The following is a 22,500-nucleotide window of genomic DNA, read 5'->3' as shown; positions in this document are numbered from 1 at the left end:
CGTTAGTAAGCAGTACATCAGCACAAAAGCACATTCAGCGTTTCTTTCTTCGGCTTGCAGTCCGAATGAGACTCCAGTCGGCATCCAGAAGAAGCATCGGCATCCGTCAGCCCTTAAACGTTCCCATGAACCCGGATCAGGAATATGTTGTCACTAAGTGTGAGGGTTAAGAGTCAGGATTAAGTTCACGGTGAGATCCAGTGGAGAATTCATTATCACCTTGTTTTTTAATCTTCCTGAATAATTCATATTGTATAAATCACATGATACACATGAAACCATAAAGCACATGAAGATATCATTCCCTCACTCTCTTTCTCCTTTCCAACATACCTCTTTTCTTTTCTCTGTCCTTGTTCGCTCTCTTCTCATCTCAGGATTATTGTGACTCTCTTCCCTGTGTGTCACCAAACCTCCACTACAGCTGATCCAGCATGCAGCTGCACGGCGTCTTTTCAATCTCCTCATTCTTTTGTTGCTTCCTGTAGCTGCCAGCATCAGACCCCCATCTGCCTGTAGGTTCTTATTAGACCTCACAGTTCACCAAATTCTCTTCAAGCCACAGGCACAATTCAGTAGAACTGCATTTGACCCACTGTTCCTACTGAACTTCCTCTGAGTCACTGGATGTCTTTAGATCTGCAGCTCAAATGATCTTCTTGCATATGGGAATGAAAAAAGTAACTAATGTCTTATTTTAGATTTAAGGTCTGTCTTAAGTGCTGATCAGAAGTGTGCATTGTGACGAAGTATCATATCATGATTCTCAGAGGCATTTCTGTGATACACATCAATCAATCAATCAATCAATCAATCAATCAATCAATCAATCAATCAATCAATCAATCAATCAATCAATCAATCAATCAATCAATCAATCAATCAATCAATCAATCAATCAATCAATCAATCAATCAATCAGACCTGTCCTAAAAGTTTTTTGTGCTGATGGTGCTGACAGCAGCATTATCCTTGGTGCAGGACAGTACCTGCGACCTGTCCCTGCTGAATAGGGACGATGTACATGGTACTGACAGTGTCACTCCACTTGGGTCTGACAGTGTTCTGTCCTTGTTCCAGTCTGTGACACTGTCCTTGTTTCTGACTGCGACACTGTCCTTGGTGCTGACTGCGACACTGTCCTTGGTGCTGACTGCAACGCTGTCCTTGGTGCTGACTGTGACACCATCCTTAGTCCTGATTGTGACACTGTCCTTGGTGCTGACTGGGGCATCATCCTTGGTCCTGACTGCAACGCTGTCCTTGGTGCTGACTGCGATGCTGTCATTGGTGCTGACTGCGATGCTGTCATTGGTGCTGACTGCGATGCTGTCATTGGTGCTGACTGCGATGCTGTCATTGGTGCTGACTGCAACGCTGTCCTTAGTGCTGACTACAACGCTGCCTATGGTCCTGATTGTGACACTGTCCTTGGTGCTGACTGTGACATCATCTTTGGTCCTGATTGTGACACTGTCCTTGGTCCTGACTGTGACGCTGTCCTTGGTGCTGACTGTGACACCATCCTAGGTCCTGATTGTGACACTGTCCTTGGTCCTAACTGTGACGCTGTCCTTGGTGCTGACTGTGACACCATCCTAGGTCCTGATTGTGACACTGTCCTTGGTGCTGACTGCGACGCTGTTCTTAGTGCTGACTGCGACGCTGTTCTTAGTGCTGACTACAACGCTGCCTATGGTCCTGATTGTGACACTGTCTTTGGTGATGACTGTGACATCATCTTTGGTCCTGACTGTGACGCTGTCCTTGGTGCTGACTGTGACACCATCCTAGGTCCTGATTGTGACACTGTCCTTGGTGCTGACTGCGACGCAGTCCTTGGTGCTGACTGCAACGCAGTCCTTGGTGCTGACTGCGACGTTGTTCTTAGTGCTGACTACAACGCTGCCTATGGTCCTGATTGTGACACTGTCCTTGGTGCTTTTTTTGGCACTGACGATAGCACTGTTTTCTGTGTTGAATTGTGGCACTGTCCTGGGTTCTGATGGAGATAGTGTCCTCTGTGCTGATGTCACTGTCCTTGGCACTGATGATGCTCCTTGAAGTTGATGGAGTGGTATTTATGGTGGTAGTGAAAGTGTTGTCTTCTGTGCTCAATAGTTTAGAACTGTATATTGTGCTATCACGGTGGCATTGTTCTCTTTTCTAATAGTGCTGCTGCTCTAATTGTGGCTATGGCCTTTGAGCTGATGACAGTGCTGTTTTCCTTTTGTTTATTTATTTATTTGTTTATTTATTTGTTTATTTATTTCAGTTAAAGATGGTGCAAAACTATAGCTCTTATTCACATATTCTTCCACAACAGTCAACAGCAACACAAATATCTACATGAGCAATGATCATTTGTGTGTGGAGAAGGAAACAGTTGTCCAGAACATTAGAGCAGAGTGTAAATCTTCTTCAATATTGTAATGCAGTAGTAAATCACTGTGTCTTTGATGATTGCTGGATCTGCCATGACCAGGTTTTAGCAGTTATTATTGTGAGATTCTCTCAGAAATATTTTTTATATATGGACTCAAAGACACACCTGCCGTGGCGCAGTAGACGTTCGTGGAGAAACGAACCTGATATTGGGAAACGGAACTGAGATGCGATTATAAAGTCTGAATGTTGATTTGATTGCTTTTTTTATTTTTGATGCAGGTGCGATTTTTGAGCAGGATGCTGTTCGGGACTCGGAGGTGTTCCAGCTGGCCATTTCTGATCTGAGTCTGAGCGATGACATCCTGCAGAATGAACGCGTCACACACTCCATCAAACTCATCGAACCCGACAACCCGTTTCAGGCTGTGCAGGAAGGTGAGTGAGAAACACTCTATCATCCATTAAGCAGGTCTGAGATTGTGTGTGCGTGTGTGTGTGTGTGTGTGTGTGTGTGAGTTTAGTTGCTGGATTTTCTCTGGCTTTGATAGGAAAATGTATGAGTTAAGGGAGTTTTTTTTCCTGACGGAATGGTGTGATGTGAAACCTGACAGCGGTTTGTGGTGAAAATTGTGTGAAAAATCCTTCATGTTATTATTTTTTTTTTTTAATCATTATTTTTACCATATAAAGTTCAGAAGACTACAAACTCCAGAGGTGAAATATTCAAACACACATTTATAACATAAAAAACATTGTTTCTGGCAAATGATAAAGAACTGTAAGTTTCTCATTTCAATTCTCAGCCTCCACCTCAGCATCCACTGAGAACCTCACTCATCACTCATCATCTCACTCATCACTCATCACCTCACTCATCACCTCACTCATCACCTCATTCATCACCTTACTCATCACTCATCACCTCATTCATCACCTCACTCATCACCTCACTCATCACTCATCACTCATCACCTTACTCATCACTCATCACCTCACTCATCACTCATCACCTTACTCATCACTCATCACCTCACTCATCACTCATCACTCATCACCTTACTCATCACTCATCACCTCATTCATCACCTCACTCATCACTCATCACTCATCACCTTACTCATCACTCATCACCTTACTCATCACTCATCATCTCACTCATCACTCATCACCTCATTCATCACTCATCACCTCATTCATCACCTCACTCATCACTCATCATTCATCACCTTACTCATCACTCATCACCTCATTCATCACTCATCACTCATCACCTTACTCATCACTCATCACCTTACTCATCACTCATCATCTCACTCATCACTCATCACCTCATTCATCACTCATCACCTTACTCAACACCTCACTCATCACTCATCACCTTACTCATCACTCATCACCTCATTCATCACCTCACTCATCACTCATCACCTCACTCATCACTCATCATCTCACTCATCACTCATCACCTTACTCAACACCTCACTCATCACTCATCACCTTACTCATCACTCATCACCTCATTCATCACCTCACTCATCACTCATCAACTCACTCATCACTCATCACCTCACTCATCATCTCACTCATCACTCATCACCTCACTCATCACTCATCACCTCACTCATCATCTCACTCATCATCTCACTCATCATCTCACTCATCACCTCACTCATCATCTCACTCATCACCTCACTCATCACTCATCACTCATCACCTCACTCATCACTCATCACCTCACTCATCACTCATCATCTCACTCATCACTCATCATCTCACTCATCACTCATCACCTCACTCATCACCTCACTCATCACTCATCACCTCACTCATCACTCATCACTCATCACCTCACTCATCACTCATCACCTCACTCATCACTCATCATCTCACTCATCACTCATCATCTCACTCATCACTCATCATCTCACTCATCACTCATCACCTTACTCAACACCTCACTCATCACTCATCACCTTACTCATCACTCATCACCTCATTCATCACCTCACTCATCACTCATCACCTCACTCATCACCTCACTCATCACTCATCACTCATCACCTCACACATCATCTCACTCATCACCTCACTCATCACTCATCACCTCTCTCATCACTCATCACCTCACTGTGTTTAAACACGAATCTTGTCATTGTCGCTTCACTCCATCGATCCTCACACTAACATCAGTGAGGAAACCGTTACTCCTCCTCCTCCTCCTCCTCCTCCTCCTCCTCCTCCTCCTCCTCCTCTCACGATTTCATTTAAAGCCATTTGAACCTGCTGTGTTGCCGTCTGCACGTCTGTGTGCGTTGGAGATCTCCTTTGTTTTGATAATGAACAGGACCGATTTGACTGCTGCGTTTGATAAACATGGTCTTTGTAAGCAGATGTGAACATAAGGTTAGAAAAAACCCGAAGAACTAAAAAATATCTCCATGCCATTTTAATAAAATCTACGTATTTGATGTAGAGATGGAAAAATATCACTGAAATAATAATAATAATAATAATAATAATAATAATAATAATAATAATAATAATAATAAGGCCACTGCATTAATACAGAAAACACGACTGAATGATTTTATAAAAGAATTACGAGAGACGTTTTTAAATAAATAATAAATAAATAATAAAAATTAATTAAAATAATTTAAAGTTATCGGAATGTCAGATCTGTACATGTGGAATTTTAATTGGACTGTTGGAATGTTTACTCTAATACTCTAGACAAAAATCTTACCCCCACCTGCCTGTCTATCTATCTATCTATCTATCTATCTATCTATCTATCTATCTATCTATCTATCTATCTATCTATCTATCTATCAATCAATCAATCAATCAGACTGTCTTCCTGACTACCTGTCTGTCTTGTCAGGGACACGGGGGTAAAACAGACCCAAATGCAGGGTAGCATAAAAATAAACAGGTTTATTAAATAAAAAAAAACACGAAACAGAGACACAGACTAGAGACAAGACAACAGATGACAAACAACAACAGACAACAGAAGGTTCTGTGCTGCTTAAGGCAACGCGACTCGACTAAATACTAACAACAATTAACACATGAGGAACAGGTATGCAGAGGCAGGGAGGATGGCATGTCTAGTCTATCTGTCTGTCTGCCTGTCTTTCTGTCTGTCTATCTGTCTACCTGTTTGCCTTTCCGGCTCTTTAGCACTATTCGGACGGGATTAGTTCTACGTGGGCACGTGGGGGGTAAAGTAATTATTACCAGAGCTTCTCTGTGATTTTAGTCCCGTCCGAATGTGCCATCTCGGTCATCATTACGGTCAACGTCAGTAAAGATTACGGCGACTTTTACCTTCTGTATAAAGGTCCGGAAACATTTACCCCAGGTAATACTGATCCCGTCCGAATCGACCCGCTGTAAATATGTACGGTAAAATTCCGTCATTTCCTGTTTAAATGTAGTTTTTGGCGCGTTTTACAAGCATGGAGGCGCTTGAAACAGGAAGCAACGTCATACGCACATGACGACAAGGAGGTTACTGTGGTGTGTAAAGCGAGTTACCCCTCCCACTTCTGCTAGTTTTACTGAGATGTCCTGTCCCGTGCGAATTGGCCAATTAATATCACAGACGTCCTGAGGTAAAATCGCATCACTCCACGTCCCCACGTAAAACTAATCCCGTCCGAATAGGGCTTTTGTCTGTCTGTCTGCCTTCCTGACTGCCTGCCTGTCTATTTGTCTACTTACTTTTCTTTCTGTCTTTCTGCTTGTCTTTCTGTCTGTCTGTCTGTCTGTCTGTCTGTCTGTCTGTCTGTCTGTCTGTCTGTCTGTCTGTCGGTCTGACTGTCTATCTGACTCTCGGTCTCCGTCTCTGTCTCTTTGCTCGTCTTTGTTTTGTTTCACGTTGTTTGTCTCCGACTTTTACAGAACCGACTCAGAATATCTATAGAATTCATATGGAAATGAACCGTGTGTAGCTCAGGTGCTTTATCGATCACTTCAAGTCTACAATATGTGAGTTTATTAATCACTAACAAACCCCTAAAGACAGGAGACAGAAACGTCCACGTTCTCTCTCACCGCTGTTTGTGTCGCACATCACAATATATAATTTCCTGTATCTGCAGTAACACGTTTTCTTTATCACTCGGTACAGACGATATCTCATTTCTCATCCTTTCCCCCTTTTTTGTGATCAATCTTAAATGGAAAAACAGCTCTATATCATTTCGAGACACTGACTGAACTCACACACACACACACACACACACACACACACACACACACACACACACACACACACACACACACACTTTTTGGAGTGTTTGCAAATACGAATAGCTTTTAAAAGCTACAAACATGGCATATAGAGATCTATCTATTAATCTTATTATTTATGTCTTTATATATATAAACTTTTAACGCTCCAACGTCAGGATACAAACATTCGGTTGTTTAAGATTCGGTTGTTTATTAGTAGCCTTTATTGTTGTTTATTACACGTGTTGTTTTTAGCACGAACATGACCGATGATCAGTGGTCGGTTAATCAGCCACGATTTTATCGTGTGCGTCTGAAGCGTCTGCTCTCACGACATCACGAGTGTTTTATTACGCCGTTAAAAACCCAACACTCCGGGCGATAAAGGCTTGGGGGAAGGAGGGGAAGGCATGGAGGAGTGTGTGTGTACACGGGATTAGGACAGAACCCACACTTTGACTTCCTTCCTCATGAAGATCGGGTGTTAATTCGAGTGTGAGTCGTGTGTTTGGCTCCGTTTCACTGATATTGTAGTAGAGCCAAGGATTTAAATGGGATTTGAGGAAAACACGATTGTTATTGCCTTTCTCAGCTCTCTCTCTCTCTCTCTCTCTCTCTCTCTCTCTCTCTCTCTCTCTCTCTCTCTCTCTCACACACACACACACACGAACACAAACACAAGCCCTGGTGGGGCTTAGAAGAGTGTGTTGTGTGCAGATAAAGCAGGACTGAAGTACTCTCTCCTGCTGCTTCATGGGAAATAGGTTTCTGTTGTTGTCGTTGATCTTTGACCTTTGACTCCTTAAACAAACAAACGGATACTGCATTCTGATTGGCAAATTATGAGCACAACTCGGAGACAGACAAACAGACAGGCGGACAGGAAGTGAGAGAAGAGAGATGGACGTGAGATGGGTGAGAGACAGATGTGTAACAAATAAGAGACAGATGAGAGTGGGATAAAAGACAGATGTGAGACAGAGGAAAGGGGTGTGAGACAGATGTGAGACAGATGTGAGACAGATGAGAGAGATGTAAGAGTGAGACAGATAAGAAACAGATGTGACACAGATGTGAGACAGGTGTAAGAGATCTAAGACAGATGAGAAGAAGGTGTGAGACAGGTGTGAGACAGATAAGAAGCAGATGAGAGACAGATGTGAGACAGGTGTGAGAGATGTAAGTGTGAGACAGATAAGAAGCAGATGTGAGACAGATGTGAGACAGGTGTGAGAGATGTAAGTGTGAGACAGATGTGAGAGATGTAAGACAGGTGAGAGGCAGATGTGAGACAGGTGTGAGAGATGTAAGAGTGAGACACATAAGAAGCAGATGTGAGACAGATGTGAGACATATGTGAGACAGGTGTGAGAGATGTAAGAGTGAGACAGATAAGAAGCAGATGTGAGACAGATGTGAGAAATGTGAGACAGAGGTGAGACAGATGTGAGAGATGTAATACAGATGAGAAGCAGATGTGAGACAGGTGTGAGAGATGTAAGAGTGAGACAGATAAGAAGCAGATGTGAGACAGATGAGAGGCAGGTGAAAGAGGGGTAAACGAGAAATGAGAGAGAGATGAGAAGCAGATGTGATTGAGAATTAATGATAGATGAGAGGAACAAGTGATGGATGTCTGTGAAAAATGTTCAGTGTGTTGATGAATAAATACAAATGTGTGGGAAATATAAGTGTGCAAAAAATAGAGAGCTTTGTAAACATGAGCGATGAGGGAGAGGTAATGGACAGACACAGGTGGAGATGGACAGACACAGGTGGAGATGGACAGACACAGGTGGAGATGGACAGACAGGTAGACAGACAGGTAGACAGACAGACATGTAGACAGACAGACAGACAGACATGTAGACAGACATGTAGACAGACAGACAGACAGACAGACATGTAGACAGACAGACAGACAGACATGTAGACAGACATGTAGACAGACAGACAGACAGACAGACATGTAGACAGACAGACAGACAGACAGACATGTAGACAGACAGACAGACAGACATTTAGACAGACAGACAGACAGACATGCAGACAGACAGACAGACAGACAGACAGACATGTAGACAGACAGACAGACAGACAGACATTTAGACAGACAGACAGACAGACAGACAGACATGTAGACAGACATGTAGACAGACAGACAGACATGTAGACAGACAGACAGACAGACAGACAGACAGACAGACAGACAGACATGTAGACATGTAGACAGACAGACAGACAGACAGACAGACAGACATGTAGACAGACAGACAGACAGACAGACAGACAGACAGACAGACAGACAGACAGACATGTAGACAGACATGTAGACAGACAGACAGACAGACAGACAGACAGACAGACAGACAGACAGAGCTTTAAGCCAGTGAGGAGGAACACTGTATGATTTTATACCTTATATCTTTATAGTTTAATGATTATTTATTTGAATCATTTGATTTTATTTAATGATTCGATTCTATATCAGTTAAATTACATTCTAATTACATTGGGCTGTCATTGGTTGTCAGACTGTTTGTCAGAGTCAGAGAGAGAGAGAGAGAGGGAGAGAGAGAGAGAGAAACACACACAGAGAGAGAGAGAGAGAGAGAGAGAGAGATAGAGAGAAACACAGAGAGAGAGAGACAGAGAGACAGAGAGAGAGAGAGAGAGAGAGAGAGAGAGAGAGAGACAGAGACAGAGAGACAGAGAGACAGAGAGACAGAGAGACGGGGGGGCAAATTTTATTTTTAAATGCATCTGCAGTAATCACACACACACACACACACACACACACACACACACACACACACACACACACACACACACACACACACACACACACACACACACACACACACATCTGACAGGTGACAGGTTAAGGTGTTACTTCTAGAAAGTGCAGTGTGTGTGTGTGTGTGTGTGTGTGTGTGTGTGTGTGTGTGTGTGTGTGTTAGAGAGAGATTTAAAGGTCAGATGTGTGATGAGTTTGAAGGTCTGTGTTTCAATGTTCATTTACTCATCCTGCATGTTTCCATGGTGATTAGACACATCACAGAGATATAAACTGTTTGATGTGGGAGGCGGAGTTTCATTGTATTACAGCATTAAGCTCTATCTATCTATCTATCTATCTATCTATCTATCTATCTATCTATCTATCTATCTATCTATCTATCTATCTATCTATCTATCTATCTATCTATCTATCTATCTATCTATCTATCTATCCACCCTCACAAGCCCATCTATCTATCTATCTATCTATCTATCTATCTATCTATCTATCTATCTATCTATCTATCTATCTATCTATCTATCTATCTATCTATCTATCTATCTATCTATCCACCCTCACAAGCCCATCTATCTATCTATCTATCTATCTATCTATCTATCTATCTATCTATCTATCTATCTATCTATCTATCTATCTATCTATCTATCTATCTATCTATCTATCGTTAATTCTCCTTCGGGCTTTTTTCTCTCTCTCCTCTCTAGATGGTTTCCAGTCAAATGTGTTTTTTTTGCAATTTGCTGCATTTCTTTATTTTATTTCTTCATCTTTTCATCTTCTTCATGTAACAGTGAGTTCTTTTACCTTCTCTGTAAATCCATCATCAAAACAAACCACACACACCAATAAACCTCCAATTACCTTGGACATTTTTTTTATCATAGCTCGTGTCCCCTTTTAAACAAAATGCGATTAGATCAGAGCAAACAAACAAACAGCCTGAGACTGAGATCGATCCGAGTCAGGTGGAAGCAGCACTCCGACCGAAACAAATGGAAATGAGGTGGAGGAGAAAGGAGGAGAAACGGTGAGCTGAAAGAAACACAGCTGACTTCTGAAAATATAAATTCCTTTCAGTGTGTCAGTGAGAATGACTAAGACGTGGCAGGAGATGATGGAGGGAAAAAAAGAAGCCGTTCTAAATATACACATTGGCCCGAGTCTCTGTCGGCGTGTATGAAGTGAGCAGTAACACACTTTGTGTTGGCTTTCGGTCGAGAATCGAAAGAATACGTAATATTCATTCATTCATTCATTCATTCATTCATTCATTCATTCATTCATTCATTCATTCATCTTCTACCGCTTATCCGAACTTCTCGGGTCACGGGGAGCCTGTGCCTATCTCAGGCGTCATCGGGCATCGAGGCAGGATACACCCTGGACGGAATGCCAACCCATCACAGGGCACACACACACTCTCATTCACTCACACACTCACACACTACGGACAATTTTCCAGAGATGCCAATCAACCTACCATGCATGTCTTTGGACCGGGGGAGGAAACCGGAGTACCTGGAGAAAACCCCCGAGGCACGGGGAGAACATGCAAACTCCACACACACAAGGCGGAGGTGGGAATCGAACCCCGACCCTGGAGGTGTGAGAGGAACGTGCTAACGTGACGTGACGTGACGTGACATACGCTAAGTACGGTGACCCATACTCAGAATTTGTTCTCTGTATTTAACCCATCCAAAGTGCACACACACACACCGTGAACACACACACACCGTGAACACACACACACACCGTGACACCCCCCCCCCCCCCATTGAAAAATACTTTAATGAAGTATTCATATAAAAAATATTATATCTAAATAATCGACAGGTGAAATAAAATGGATTCATACTTAGATAAAATTCCCGAATTAAAGGCTCTGTGATGGTTTTGGTTTTCAGAGACCTGAGGAGAAAAGCGAGAGGATTAAACTGGTATTTCTTTATGATACGACCTGCAAACAAAATGGTTATTATCAGCGTTTAATCCTGTCAGGATGATTTAAACTCCAGCATCTATAAAATAAGTAAAAGGAAGAAGAACGAGGGCTCGACTTTATAATCCGCTCCGGATTAACGATCACAAAATTCATAAAAGTGAGAGGAATAAAAAAATACACACAAATGAATCGGTGAAAACAATTTAAATGAATGTATAAATATTTATTTTTCTGTTACAGATTTGTTGAATTGAAAAGAGAGAGAGAGAGAAGGATAGGGAGAGCTGAGAAAGGGAGAAAGAGAAAGACACAGAGAGAAAGAGGAATAGAGTAAGAGTGAGAGATGCAGACAAATTGGATGAGGAAGATTTGAAAGATAATGATGAGAGACAGACATACAGAGAGAGACATATACAGAGAGAGACATATACAGAGAGAGACATATACAGAGAGAGACATACAGAGAGAGACATACACAGAGAGAGACATACAGAGAGAGACATATACAGAGAGAGACATACAGAGACAGACATACAGAGAGAGACATATACAGAGAGAGACATATACAGAGACAGACATACAGAGAGAGACATACAGAGAGAGAGACATACAGAGAGAGACATATACAGAGAGAGACATACAGAGACAGACATACAGAGAGAGACATATACAGAGGGAGACATATACAGAGAGAGACATATACAGAGAGAGACATATACAGAGACAGACATACAGAGAGAAACATATACACAGAGAGAGACATACACAGAGAGAGACAAACACAGAGAGAGACTCATACAGAGAGAGACATACAGAGAGAGACATATACAGAGAGAGACATATACACAGAGAGAGACATATACAGAGACAGACATACAGAGACAGACATACAGAGAGAGACATACAGAGAGAGACATATACAGAGAGAGAGACATGTACAGAGAGAGACATATACACAGAGAGACATATATAAAGAGAGACATTTGAGAAAGACACAGAGAGATATTTAAAGCAGTTTAGCAGAAAACACCACAGTCCCAAACCCTCCACCCAAAACATCCCAAACCCTCCACCCAAAACATCCCACACACTCCACCCAAAACATCCCAAACCCTCCACTCAAAACATCTCACACACTCCATCCAAAACATCCCAAACCCTCCACCCAAAACATCCCAAACCCTCCATCCAAAACATCCCAAACCCTCCATCCAAATCATCCCACACACTCCACCCAAAACATCCCAAACCCTCCACCCAAAACCATCCCAAACCCTCCACCCAAAACATCCCACACACTCCACCCAAATCATCCCAAACCCTCCATCCAAAACATCCCAAACCCTCCACCCAAAACATCCCAAACCCTCCACCCAAAACATCCCAAACCCTCCACCCAAAACATCCCAAACCCTCCATCCAAAACATCCCAAACCCTCCACCCAAATCATCCCAAACCCTCCACCCAAAACATCCCAAACCCTCCACCCAAAACATCCCACACACTCCACCCAAATCATCCCAAACCCTCCACCCAAAAGGCCCCATTGTGCGAGTTCTTGTACCGTTGTCCTCCACCTTTGCAGTGTTCTCTGTGTGTTCCCGCATGAGCTTTGTGGACACTCCAGCTGATGTATTACATGGTCACAGACGTCCTCGGCGCTGACATTAGGGCGGAGTCACCGCTAACAGCTGCAGCAGCATCAGCCCCAGTGTTAGTGCTATTCTGTGTGTCACTGTTGTTTAATTAGAGTATCAGCATGAGCATGTGTGTTAGCGTTGGCTGGAGTCTCTGCTTCAGAGATAATGTTATCATCCAGTCCAGACTTTGGCTCCCTGATGTTCTCCCACTGGCTCTCTTCACACCGCTGCTGCTGATGCTGTAACACGACCGAGCCACTCTCTCAGCTCTCTCATTTGTGCTCCATCTTAGGCTTTCAGTGGTGGTGTACAGAGACACTGTCCTCTGTCCAGTGCATCATCTTGATTGTTTAGTAAAAAGGAAGTGTCTGTAAAGTGACAGGTCATGTTTTACTACAGACTTCTTACAGACATGCACGCTCGTTTATCTCGGGCTGGTTGAACCTTCAGAAGTAGCCAAGCTGCTGCGGGAGCTTCGCCAGACCCATTAAAACCAAATATAATGATGAAGCCTCTTCATTATTACATCATTTCTGATGAATTTGTTTATATTTATGGCATTTAGCAGATGCCCTTTTCCAGGGCAAATTAGATTTATCTTTTTTTTTCTTTCACATCTGAACAGTTCAGGGAAAAGAACCTTGCTCCAGGGCACAGCAGTGGTGGTGGTGGTGGTGGTGGTGGTGGTGTTGGTGGTGGTGTTGGGATTTAAAATGCTGAGCAGTGAAGGAATTTGGATATATGACTTCTTTCAGCCACGTTCGGTTCGTATCGACGAGGTTTAGCCATTGCAGGAACACTGACAATAAATAGCTCTGAACATCTCGTCATGTTTGATGCTTCAGTTTCACCTCCGAAGACATTTGTGGTTAAAAATGGAGAAGCCTACATGATGATCAGAGAGCTGTCTATGGACGAAAAGCAAGCCATTTAGCAGGTGAGAACAGACAGGAAATCAATCGGAGGTATTGCACCAGCAATACAACGATATGGAACATCCTGTAAATAAAAGCAAGCACTGGAATACTGAACAACAGACACCAAACAGGTTGGACAAGGAGCTGATGACATGAGTTATGAGTTACATCACCAACAAGCTTCACAGGGCAGGAGACTGAAGGTCTCACAATAAACTGATGGAAGCAAACTTGGAGAGTGAGGACAGGAGAGTGAGGACAGGCGAGTGAGGACAGGATAGTGAGGACAGGAGAGTGAGGACAGGATAGTGAGGACAGGATAGTGAGGACAGGAGAGTGAGGACAGGAGAGTGAGGACAGGATAGTGAGGACAGGATAGTGAGGACAGGAGAGTGAGGACAGGAGAGTGAGGACAGGAGAGTGAGGACAGGATACACACACTCTTCACCCCACACACCCCTCACACACACTCTTCACTCCACACACCCTTCACACACACTCTTCACCCCACACACCCCTCACACACACTCTTCACTCCACACACCCCTCACACACACTCTTCACCCAACACACCCCTCACACACACTCTTCACCCCACACACCCCTCACACACACACACACACTCTTCACCCCACACACCCCTCACACACACTCTTCACTCCACACACCCCTCACACACACTCTTCACTCCACACACCCCTCACACACACTCTTCATCCGCACACACCCTCACACCACACTCTTCATCCCACACACCACTTCACACACACTCTCGACCCCACACACCCCTCACACACACAACTCTTCACCCAACACACCCATCACACACACACACAACACTCTTCATCCCACACACCCCTCACACACACTCTTCACTCCACACACCCCCACACACACTCTTCACCCCACACACCCCCACACACACTCTTCATCCCACACACCCCTCACACACACACTCTTCACCCCTCACACCCCTCACACACACACTCTTCACTCCACACACCCCTCACACATACACTCTTCACCCCTCACACCCCTCACACACACACTCTTCACCCCACACACCCCACACACACACACACTCTTCACCCCACACACCCCTCACACACACACTCTTCACCCCACACACCCCTCACACACACACTCTTCACCCCACACACCCCTCACACACACTCTTCACCCCTCACACACACACTCTTCACTCCACACACCCCTCACACACACACACTCTTCACCCCACACACCCCTTACACACACTCCCCACACACCCCTTACACACACTCTTCACCCCACACAATCTTGTCTGTCTTGTCCTGCACTGTCTTGTCTGTCTTGTCCTGAACTATCTTGTCTGTCTTGTCCTGCACTGTCTTGTCTGTCTTGTCCTACACTGTGTACACCAGGTTGCACAGTTGCACTTTATGTGGCTAAGACTAACTTACTAAGTCCTTATTTGCACTGTGTGTGTTTTATGTAACACCCTGATCCCAGAGAAACGTTGTCTCATGTCACTGTGTACTGTAACAGCTAGATATGGTGTAATGACAATAAAAGCTTCTTGACTTTTGACTCGACTTGAAATATACTAACAACTTAACAAAGGATTCCTGAAGGGAGAACCTGATGACTTTTGATCACCTGATAATTGGCTGGTCTATTTTTTTTTTCTTTCTTTTCAAGCTTATGTCTATATTTTGATCTCAAACATCTTTGGTGCACAAACTCATGAACTAAGCTTGCGGTTCCAATAGATTTGGGCTGGACTTTATATGGATGATAACATTCTGCTGATTGTAGATTGTGGCTCTGATTCTGTGTTAGTGAGGTTTTGTGCATTATTGAGGACCAGAGGTTCTGAGGACAGACTGCTCGGCGTTGTTCCTGACGGGTTCATCTTGCTCAGGTTCCACACGAGCACTTGTTTGTCACAGGTCAAGTCTTCAGTGTGCTAGAGTAAGGCACAAACCACGTCAGCTGTATTCTTGTGTTCGTGTGTGTTTTGTGCTCTATGTGGGCAGACATTCCAGGCTTCTCATGCTCCCAGTGATGGTGTACGTCATGTAGGAATTTCCCTCATGCAAAACTCTGATTAGGGCTTTTCACATGTACGTAATTATATAATAATCCGGGGTAAAGAGAAGGGTTTAGTACAGGGGGGTGGGTGTGGGTGTGGGGTTTTCAGCTCTCACCCTCCCACACTACTCACTGTTTAACCAGAGCAGTGGTTCTTGCTTGTATATCTTTATTATGGATAAACGGTTGGATTTATACTGTAACGCTTGTTGTTGTTGTTGTTGTTGTTGTTGTTGTTGTTGTTCTCAGCAGAGTAATAGAATAAACCTCCACATTCCTTTATTCTCAGTTCAATCAGCCGCTGAATGTTTCCTCTCCTTTACACCACCTCGGTTTTGTTCGGCTCTGATCCCGACAAGATGTTTTTACATCCAACACACTTTCCAAGCTCCAGGAGCCCCCGATCCTCCGAGCTCACCCCCCACCTCACCTGGTGACAGAGCGAGAGAGACAATCTCATGCAGTCTGTCATGAGACCAACCGTGACCCCTTAAACCTCTTCCACTATTTGCTCTCTTCTGATATTAGCTGTCCATCGAGTGATTGTGTTTCAGATACGAAGAGAAAATGTCAGAAAAGAAAATGTTCATCGCCCTTGCAACATGTGACACTCTCATTCACCATCTCCCAGCATGCACCAGAGAGAGAGAGAGAGAGAGAGAGAGAGAGAGAGAGAGAGAGAGAGAGAGAGAGAGAGAGAGAGAGAGAGAGAGAGAAACAAAGAGCCATAGAGTTAGAGGCACACAGACAGGCAGGCTGAGGGAAAGATTTGGTGAGAAAGACCAAAAGAGAGAGAGGATGAGGGAGAGAACAAGAATGATATAAGGAGTGATAGAGAGCGATACAGAGAGTTAGATAGACTGAGACAGTAAGACATAGAGACAGACAGGTTGAAAGAGAGATTTTGTGAGAGACAGACAGACACAGAGACAGACTCAGAGTGAGAGAGACAGTAAGAGAGACAGACTCAGAGTGAGAGAGACAGTAAGAGAGACAGACTCAGAGAGTGAGAGAGACAGTAAGAGAGACAGACTCAGAGTGAGAGAGACAGTAAGAGAGACAGACTCAGAGTGAGAGAGACTGTAAGAGATACAGACTCAGAGTGAGAGAGACAGTAAGAGAGACAGACTCAGAGTGAGAGAGACAGTAAGAGAGACAGACTCAGAGTGAGAGAGACAGTAAGAGAGACAGACTCAGAGAGTGAGAGAGACAGTAAGAGAGACAGACTCAGAGAGTGAGAGAGACAGTAAGAGAGACAGACTCAGACAGTGAGAGAGACAGTAAGAGAGACAGACTCAGATTGAGAGAGACAGTAAGAGAGACAGACTCAGAGAGTGAGAGAGACAGTAAGAGAGACAGACTCAGAGAGTGAGAGAGACAGTAAGAGAGACAGACTCAGAGAGTGAGAGAGACAGTAAGAGAGACAGACTCAGAGTGAGAGAGACAGTAAGAGAGACAGACTCAGAGAGTGAGAGAGACAGTAAGAGAGACAGACTCAGAGAGTGAGAGAGACAGACTCAGAGTGAGAGAGACAGTAAGAGAGACAGACTCAGAGTGAGAGAGACAGTAAGAGAGACAGACTCAGAGTGAGAGAGACAGTAAGAGAGACAGACTCAGAGTGAGAGAGACAGTAAGAGAGACAAACTCAGAGTAAGTGAGGAGTTCTGTATTTCTTTCTGTCAGTACTTAAACCCTCTGTGGTAAATAAAGGAGCAGACAGAACATAATACTGACATATGGAAGAAACATCTGAATCACGTCGCACACACACACACACACACACACACACACACACACACACACACACACACACACACACACACACACACACACACAGAGGTCGGACTCCGTTTAAAATCAAATGATAGAATAAAAATCCAATTTGCTGCCTTTAATTTATTCAGCATGACTGTGAGTGCAGGTTATTTCCCTGAGACTGAGAGTTCTGGCTTGTATTCAGAGCTGAGTTTAGCTTTTCTAATGACTTATTACTGAAATTACAGCATCAGACCTCAGACATCACTATAGACTTAAACGCTGCTCACACAGGAGCCTTAAAGTGAAGTGAAAAAACATGGCGTTGAAATAAAATTCAGCATTTCAGAGCTTTAGTTCATCACAGGATTTTTTATCTGTTAAACAATCAGAACTGTGTATGCCCCGCCCCTGGGGGCCCTGTGTATGCCCCGCCCATGGGGGCCCTGTGTATGCCCCGCCCCTGGGGGCCCTGTGTATGGCCCGCCCCTGGGGGCCCTGTGTATGCCCCGCCCCTGGGGGCCCTGTGTATGCCCCACCCCTGGGGGCCCTGTGTATGCCCGCCCCTGGGGGCCCTGTGTATGCCCCGCCCATGGGGGCCCTGTGTATGGCCCGCCCCTGGGGGCCCTGTGTATGCCCCGCCCCTGGGGGCCCTGTGTATGCCCCACCCCTGGGGGCCCTGTGTATGGCCCGCCCCTGGGGGGCCCTGTGTATGCCCCTGGGGGGCCCTGTGTATGCCCCACCCCTGGGGGCCCTGTGTATGCCCTGCCCCTGGGGGCCCTGTGTATGCCCCGCCCCTGGGGCGGGTTTTGTTTACACATTAGTAGCTTGTTTGTGTTTACTTGTTTGTGTATTTTTAGAGTCACATCTTTCCAAACTTCTAGTCACAGTTCATTTCTTTGAGGTGGCTTTAGATGTTTAGATGTTGGACAAATACTCAGAAGGTTGTGAGCTCAGTTCCCAGGACTGCTAAAGCTGCCTCTGCTGGGCACCTGAGCAAGGCCCTTAATCCTCAACTACACATTCATAACAAAAACGTGGGATAAATAAGTAAGTTGCTCGGGATGAGAGTGTCTCCTAAAGTGCTCTAAGGAAGTAAGATGAATTAGTAAAAGAGTTAAACTGCATTTTTAAACAGTTCTGCATATTTAGCTATTAAGCAGGAGCGTGACCTGGAGAATCATCTGCCTTCTGTGTCAGAGTCAAGGAAATACATCAACACACACAATGGAATAACGACCGGAACCGAAATCTTGTGTGTTTCATATTATGTCAGTAGTAAATAAACAAATATGGGGTCACGCTGGCTTAGTGGTTAGCACGTTCGCCTCACACCTCCAGGGTCGGGGGTTCGATTCCCACCTCCGCCTTGTGTGTGTGGAGTTTGCATGTTCTCCCCCTGCCTCGGGGGTTTCCTCCGGGTACACTGGTTTCCTCCCCCGGTCCAAAGACATGCATGGTAGGTTGATCGGCATCTCTGGAAAATTGTCCGTAGTGTGTGTGTGTGTGAGTGAATGAGAGTGTGTGTGTGCCCTGTGATGGGTTGGCACTCTGTCCAGGGTGTATCCTGCCTCGATGCCCGATGACGCCTGAGATAGGCACAGGCTCCCCGTGACCAGAGAAGTTCGGATAAGCGGTAGGAAATGAATGAATGAATGAATAAACAAATATGTCACTGTGTCATCAGAAACATGGATTATATCAAGATGTGAGTTTTATTTTATTGACAAAGTTACGAACATCTGGAAACGTAGCTTGGCTTATTCTACAAACCCCGAGACACGTCTAATTAATCAAAGTAGTCTAATAGTCTAATATACCTCCCTCTCTCATACACCATTACTGAAGAAACATCTGGCAACCCCTGGAGGTGCATGCAGGTGATTTTAATCAGGTTCAAGGAATTGTTTTGTGATTGTTGAAGATAAAAAAAATAAAAAATCGTTTTTTTCCGTCAGCGTTTTCCAGGAGATTGTGGAGATTTTTTGTGATTTTTTTTTTTGTGTTTGAATCGGTGAAATAAAAAACAGACGGTTCTTCTTTTATGGAACGACGTTCTGGGAGAACTCTACTCACGTCCCACTTAAAAAATATCTGCCGTTTTGAGTTAGTGTGAACTCCTCCACATATCGCAGGGTTTGTTCGGTTTTGTCTTCATTTCCGAGATCAAAACCTCCTGAACTCCAGGAGAGACTGAATCTAATCTAAACAGGCAGCCGTGTAACCAGACGCTAACATTCTCTGTGTAAATGTTAAACGACTTCGATGGTTTGATTCAAATAGACTCGGATAAAAGCCAGGCCGCTAAATATTTAGATATTTTTTAGACTTCTCTCACATAAAGGTCTATTTTATCTGGATTAAAAAAGACCTAATCTCACCTGATTAAAAAAAGTGTGATATACAATTTGGCAACGAGAGAATAAATGGAAGAATCATGTGTGTGGAGTGAGTCAGAACGAGTCAGGGTGAATTAGAGTAAATTGAGCTGAGTGAGGGTGAATCAGAGTTAATTAATCAGAATTATTCAGGGTGACTGAGTGTGTCAGGGCGAATCAAAATGAATCAGAGTAAACAGTGAGACAAGGTAAATCAGAGTCAGTCAAAATTAGTAGGGTTGAGTCGGAGTGAGTCAGGTTGAACGGAGTGAGTCTGAGTGAGTCAAAATGAATCAGTGAGACAGAATGAGTCAGGGTGAATCAGAGGTGAGTCGGAATGAATCAGAGTGAGTCAGAGTGGGTCACAATGAATCAGGGTGAATCAGAGTGAGTCAGGCGGAACCAGAGGTGAGTCAGAATGAGTCAGGGTGAATCAGAGGTGAAGTCGGAATGAATCATTGTGAATCAGAGTGAGTCAGAGTGAGTCAGAGTGCATCATAATGAGTCAGGGTGATTCAGAGTTAGTCAGAATAAGTCAGGGTGAATTAGAGGTGAAGTCAGAATGAATCAGAGGTGAAGTCAGAATGAATCATTGTGAATCAGAGTGAGTCAGAGTGCATCATAATGAGTCAGCGTGATTCAGAGTGAGTCAGAATAAGTCAGGGTGAATCAGAGGTGAAGTCAGAATGAATCATTGTGAATCAGAGTGAGTCAGAGTGGGTCACAATGAATCAGGGTGAATCAGAGTGAGTCAGATTGAATCCGAGTGAATCCGAGTGAGTCAGAATGAGACATGCGGAATCAGAGATGAGTCAGAATGAATCATTTTGAGTCAGAGTGGGTCAGAGTGGATCAGAATGAATTAGGCTGAATCAGAGTGAGTCAGATTGGGTCACAATGAATCAGGGTGAGTAAGTAAATTAGGTTTAGTCAGGGTTGCTGATTAAGACTAACATTATTTCACATATTGAATCGGTGACTTTGAGAGCAGTTTGCATCACTTGAATTCACTCCACACACACACACACACACACACACACACACACACACACACACACACACACACACACACACACACACACACACACACACACACACGTTTCATCTTTTTTGTGTGATGGAAGACTGATTGTGAGGGAGGAAGTGTGCAGTAATACAATCTGTAATGATTACATTTACATCAGTGTTAAATGTCACTGCACACCTCAGAAGGACAATCTTTCTTTCTTTCTTTCCTTCTCACACTGTATACACACACACACACACACACACACACACACACACACACACACACACACACACACACACTGTATAAACACCAACAAAACTGATGTATGCTTTTTATGTGGACAAGTAAGAGACTCCAGTTCTGTCACAAGTCATAAATTACACATTACACTCTTACACTGTACACTTTCCAGTAGACTATATAACAAGTGGACAGGTTTAGTGCAATCTGATCAGACACTGAAGATTTATACTGAGCACAAAGAGCAGAGCTAGAACATCAGACCAGGGAAAGAAGGAGAGGGAGAGGGGAGAGGAGAAGAGAGGAGGAGAAGAGGAGAAGAGAGGAGAGGAGGAGAGGAGGAGAGGAGAGGAGAAGAAGAGAGGAGAGAGGAGAGGAGGAGAAGAGAGAGGAAGAGGAGAGGAGATGAGAGAAGAGAAGAGAAGAGAAGAGAGGAGAAGAAGAGAGGAGAGGAGAAGAAGAGAGGAGAGGAGAAGAGAGGAGAAGACGAGAGGAGAGTAGGAGGAGAAGAGCGAGAAGGATGAAGATAAGAGAAGATGAGATAGAAGATGACGAAGAGAGAGGAGAGACGGAGCAGGAGGAGGAGAAGAGAGTGGAGAAGGACGAGGAGAAGAGAGGAGAAGAGAGGGAAGAGGAGAAGAGGAGAGGAGAGAGGAGAGGAGGAGAAGAGAGAAGAAGAGGAGAGGAGAGGAGATGAGAGAAGAGAAGAGAAGAGAAGGAAGGAGGAGAGGGAAGGAGGAGAAGAGAAGAGAAGAGAGGGAAGGAGGAGAGGGAAGGAGGAGAAGAGAAGAGAAGAGAGGAGAAGAGGAGAGGAGAGGAGAGAAGAGGAGAGAGGAGAAGAGAAGAAGAGGAGAGGGGATGAGAGAAGAGAAGAGAAGAGAAGAGAAGGAAGGAAGGAGGAGAGGGAAGGAGGAGAAGAGAAGAGAGGGAAGGAGGAGAGGAAAGAAGGAGAAAAGAACATAAGAGAAGATAAGAGAGGAGGACAGTAGGAAGGAGACGAGGACAGAACTATACAGGACAGTAGGAAGGAGACAAGATGATGTGGGAGGACAGAGAGAGGACAGGAACACAGAAGGAAAGAAAAGGAGAGAACAGGAAATGAGAGGACT

At 44.2% G+C, this 22,500-nt stretch overlaps 1 protein-coding gene across 2 annotated transcripts in view; it reads left to right on the top strand.

The window, feature by feature from the left end:
- grid1a (glutamate receptor, ionotropic, delta 1a) overlaps nt 1-22,500 on the top strand; it is a 216,994-nt gene that overhangs the window by 6,184 nt on the left and 188,310 nt on the right. For both annotated transcript variants that reach the window (XM_047821840.1, XM_047821839.1), the window contains exon 2: nt 2,668-2,823. In XM_047821840.1, coding sequence (XP_047677796.1) covers nt 2,668-2,823 — 156 coding nt within the window. The remainder of the gene's footprint in view (nt 1-2,667; nt 2,824-22,500) is intronic.

This window comes from Tachysurus fulvidraco, chromosome 12 (genome assembly GCF_022655615.1).
Source record: "Tachysurus fulvidraco isolate hzauxx_2018 chromosome 12, HZAU_PFXX_2.0, whole genome shotgun sequence".
NCBI lineage: Eukaryota > Metazoa > Chordata > Actinopteri > Siluriformes > Bagridae > Tachysurus > Tachysurus fulvidraco.
The sequence above is the reverse complement of the archived record's forward strand: the minus strand, read 5'-3'. Positions and strand labels throughout refer to the sequence as shown.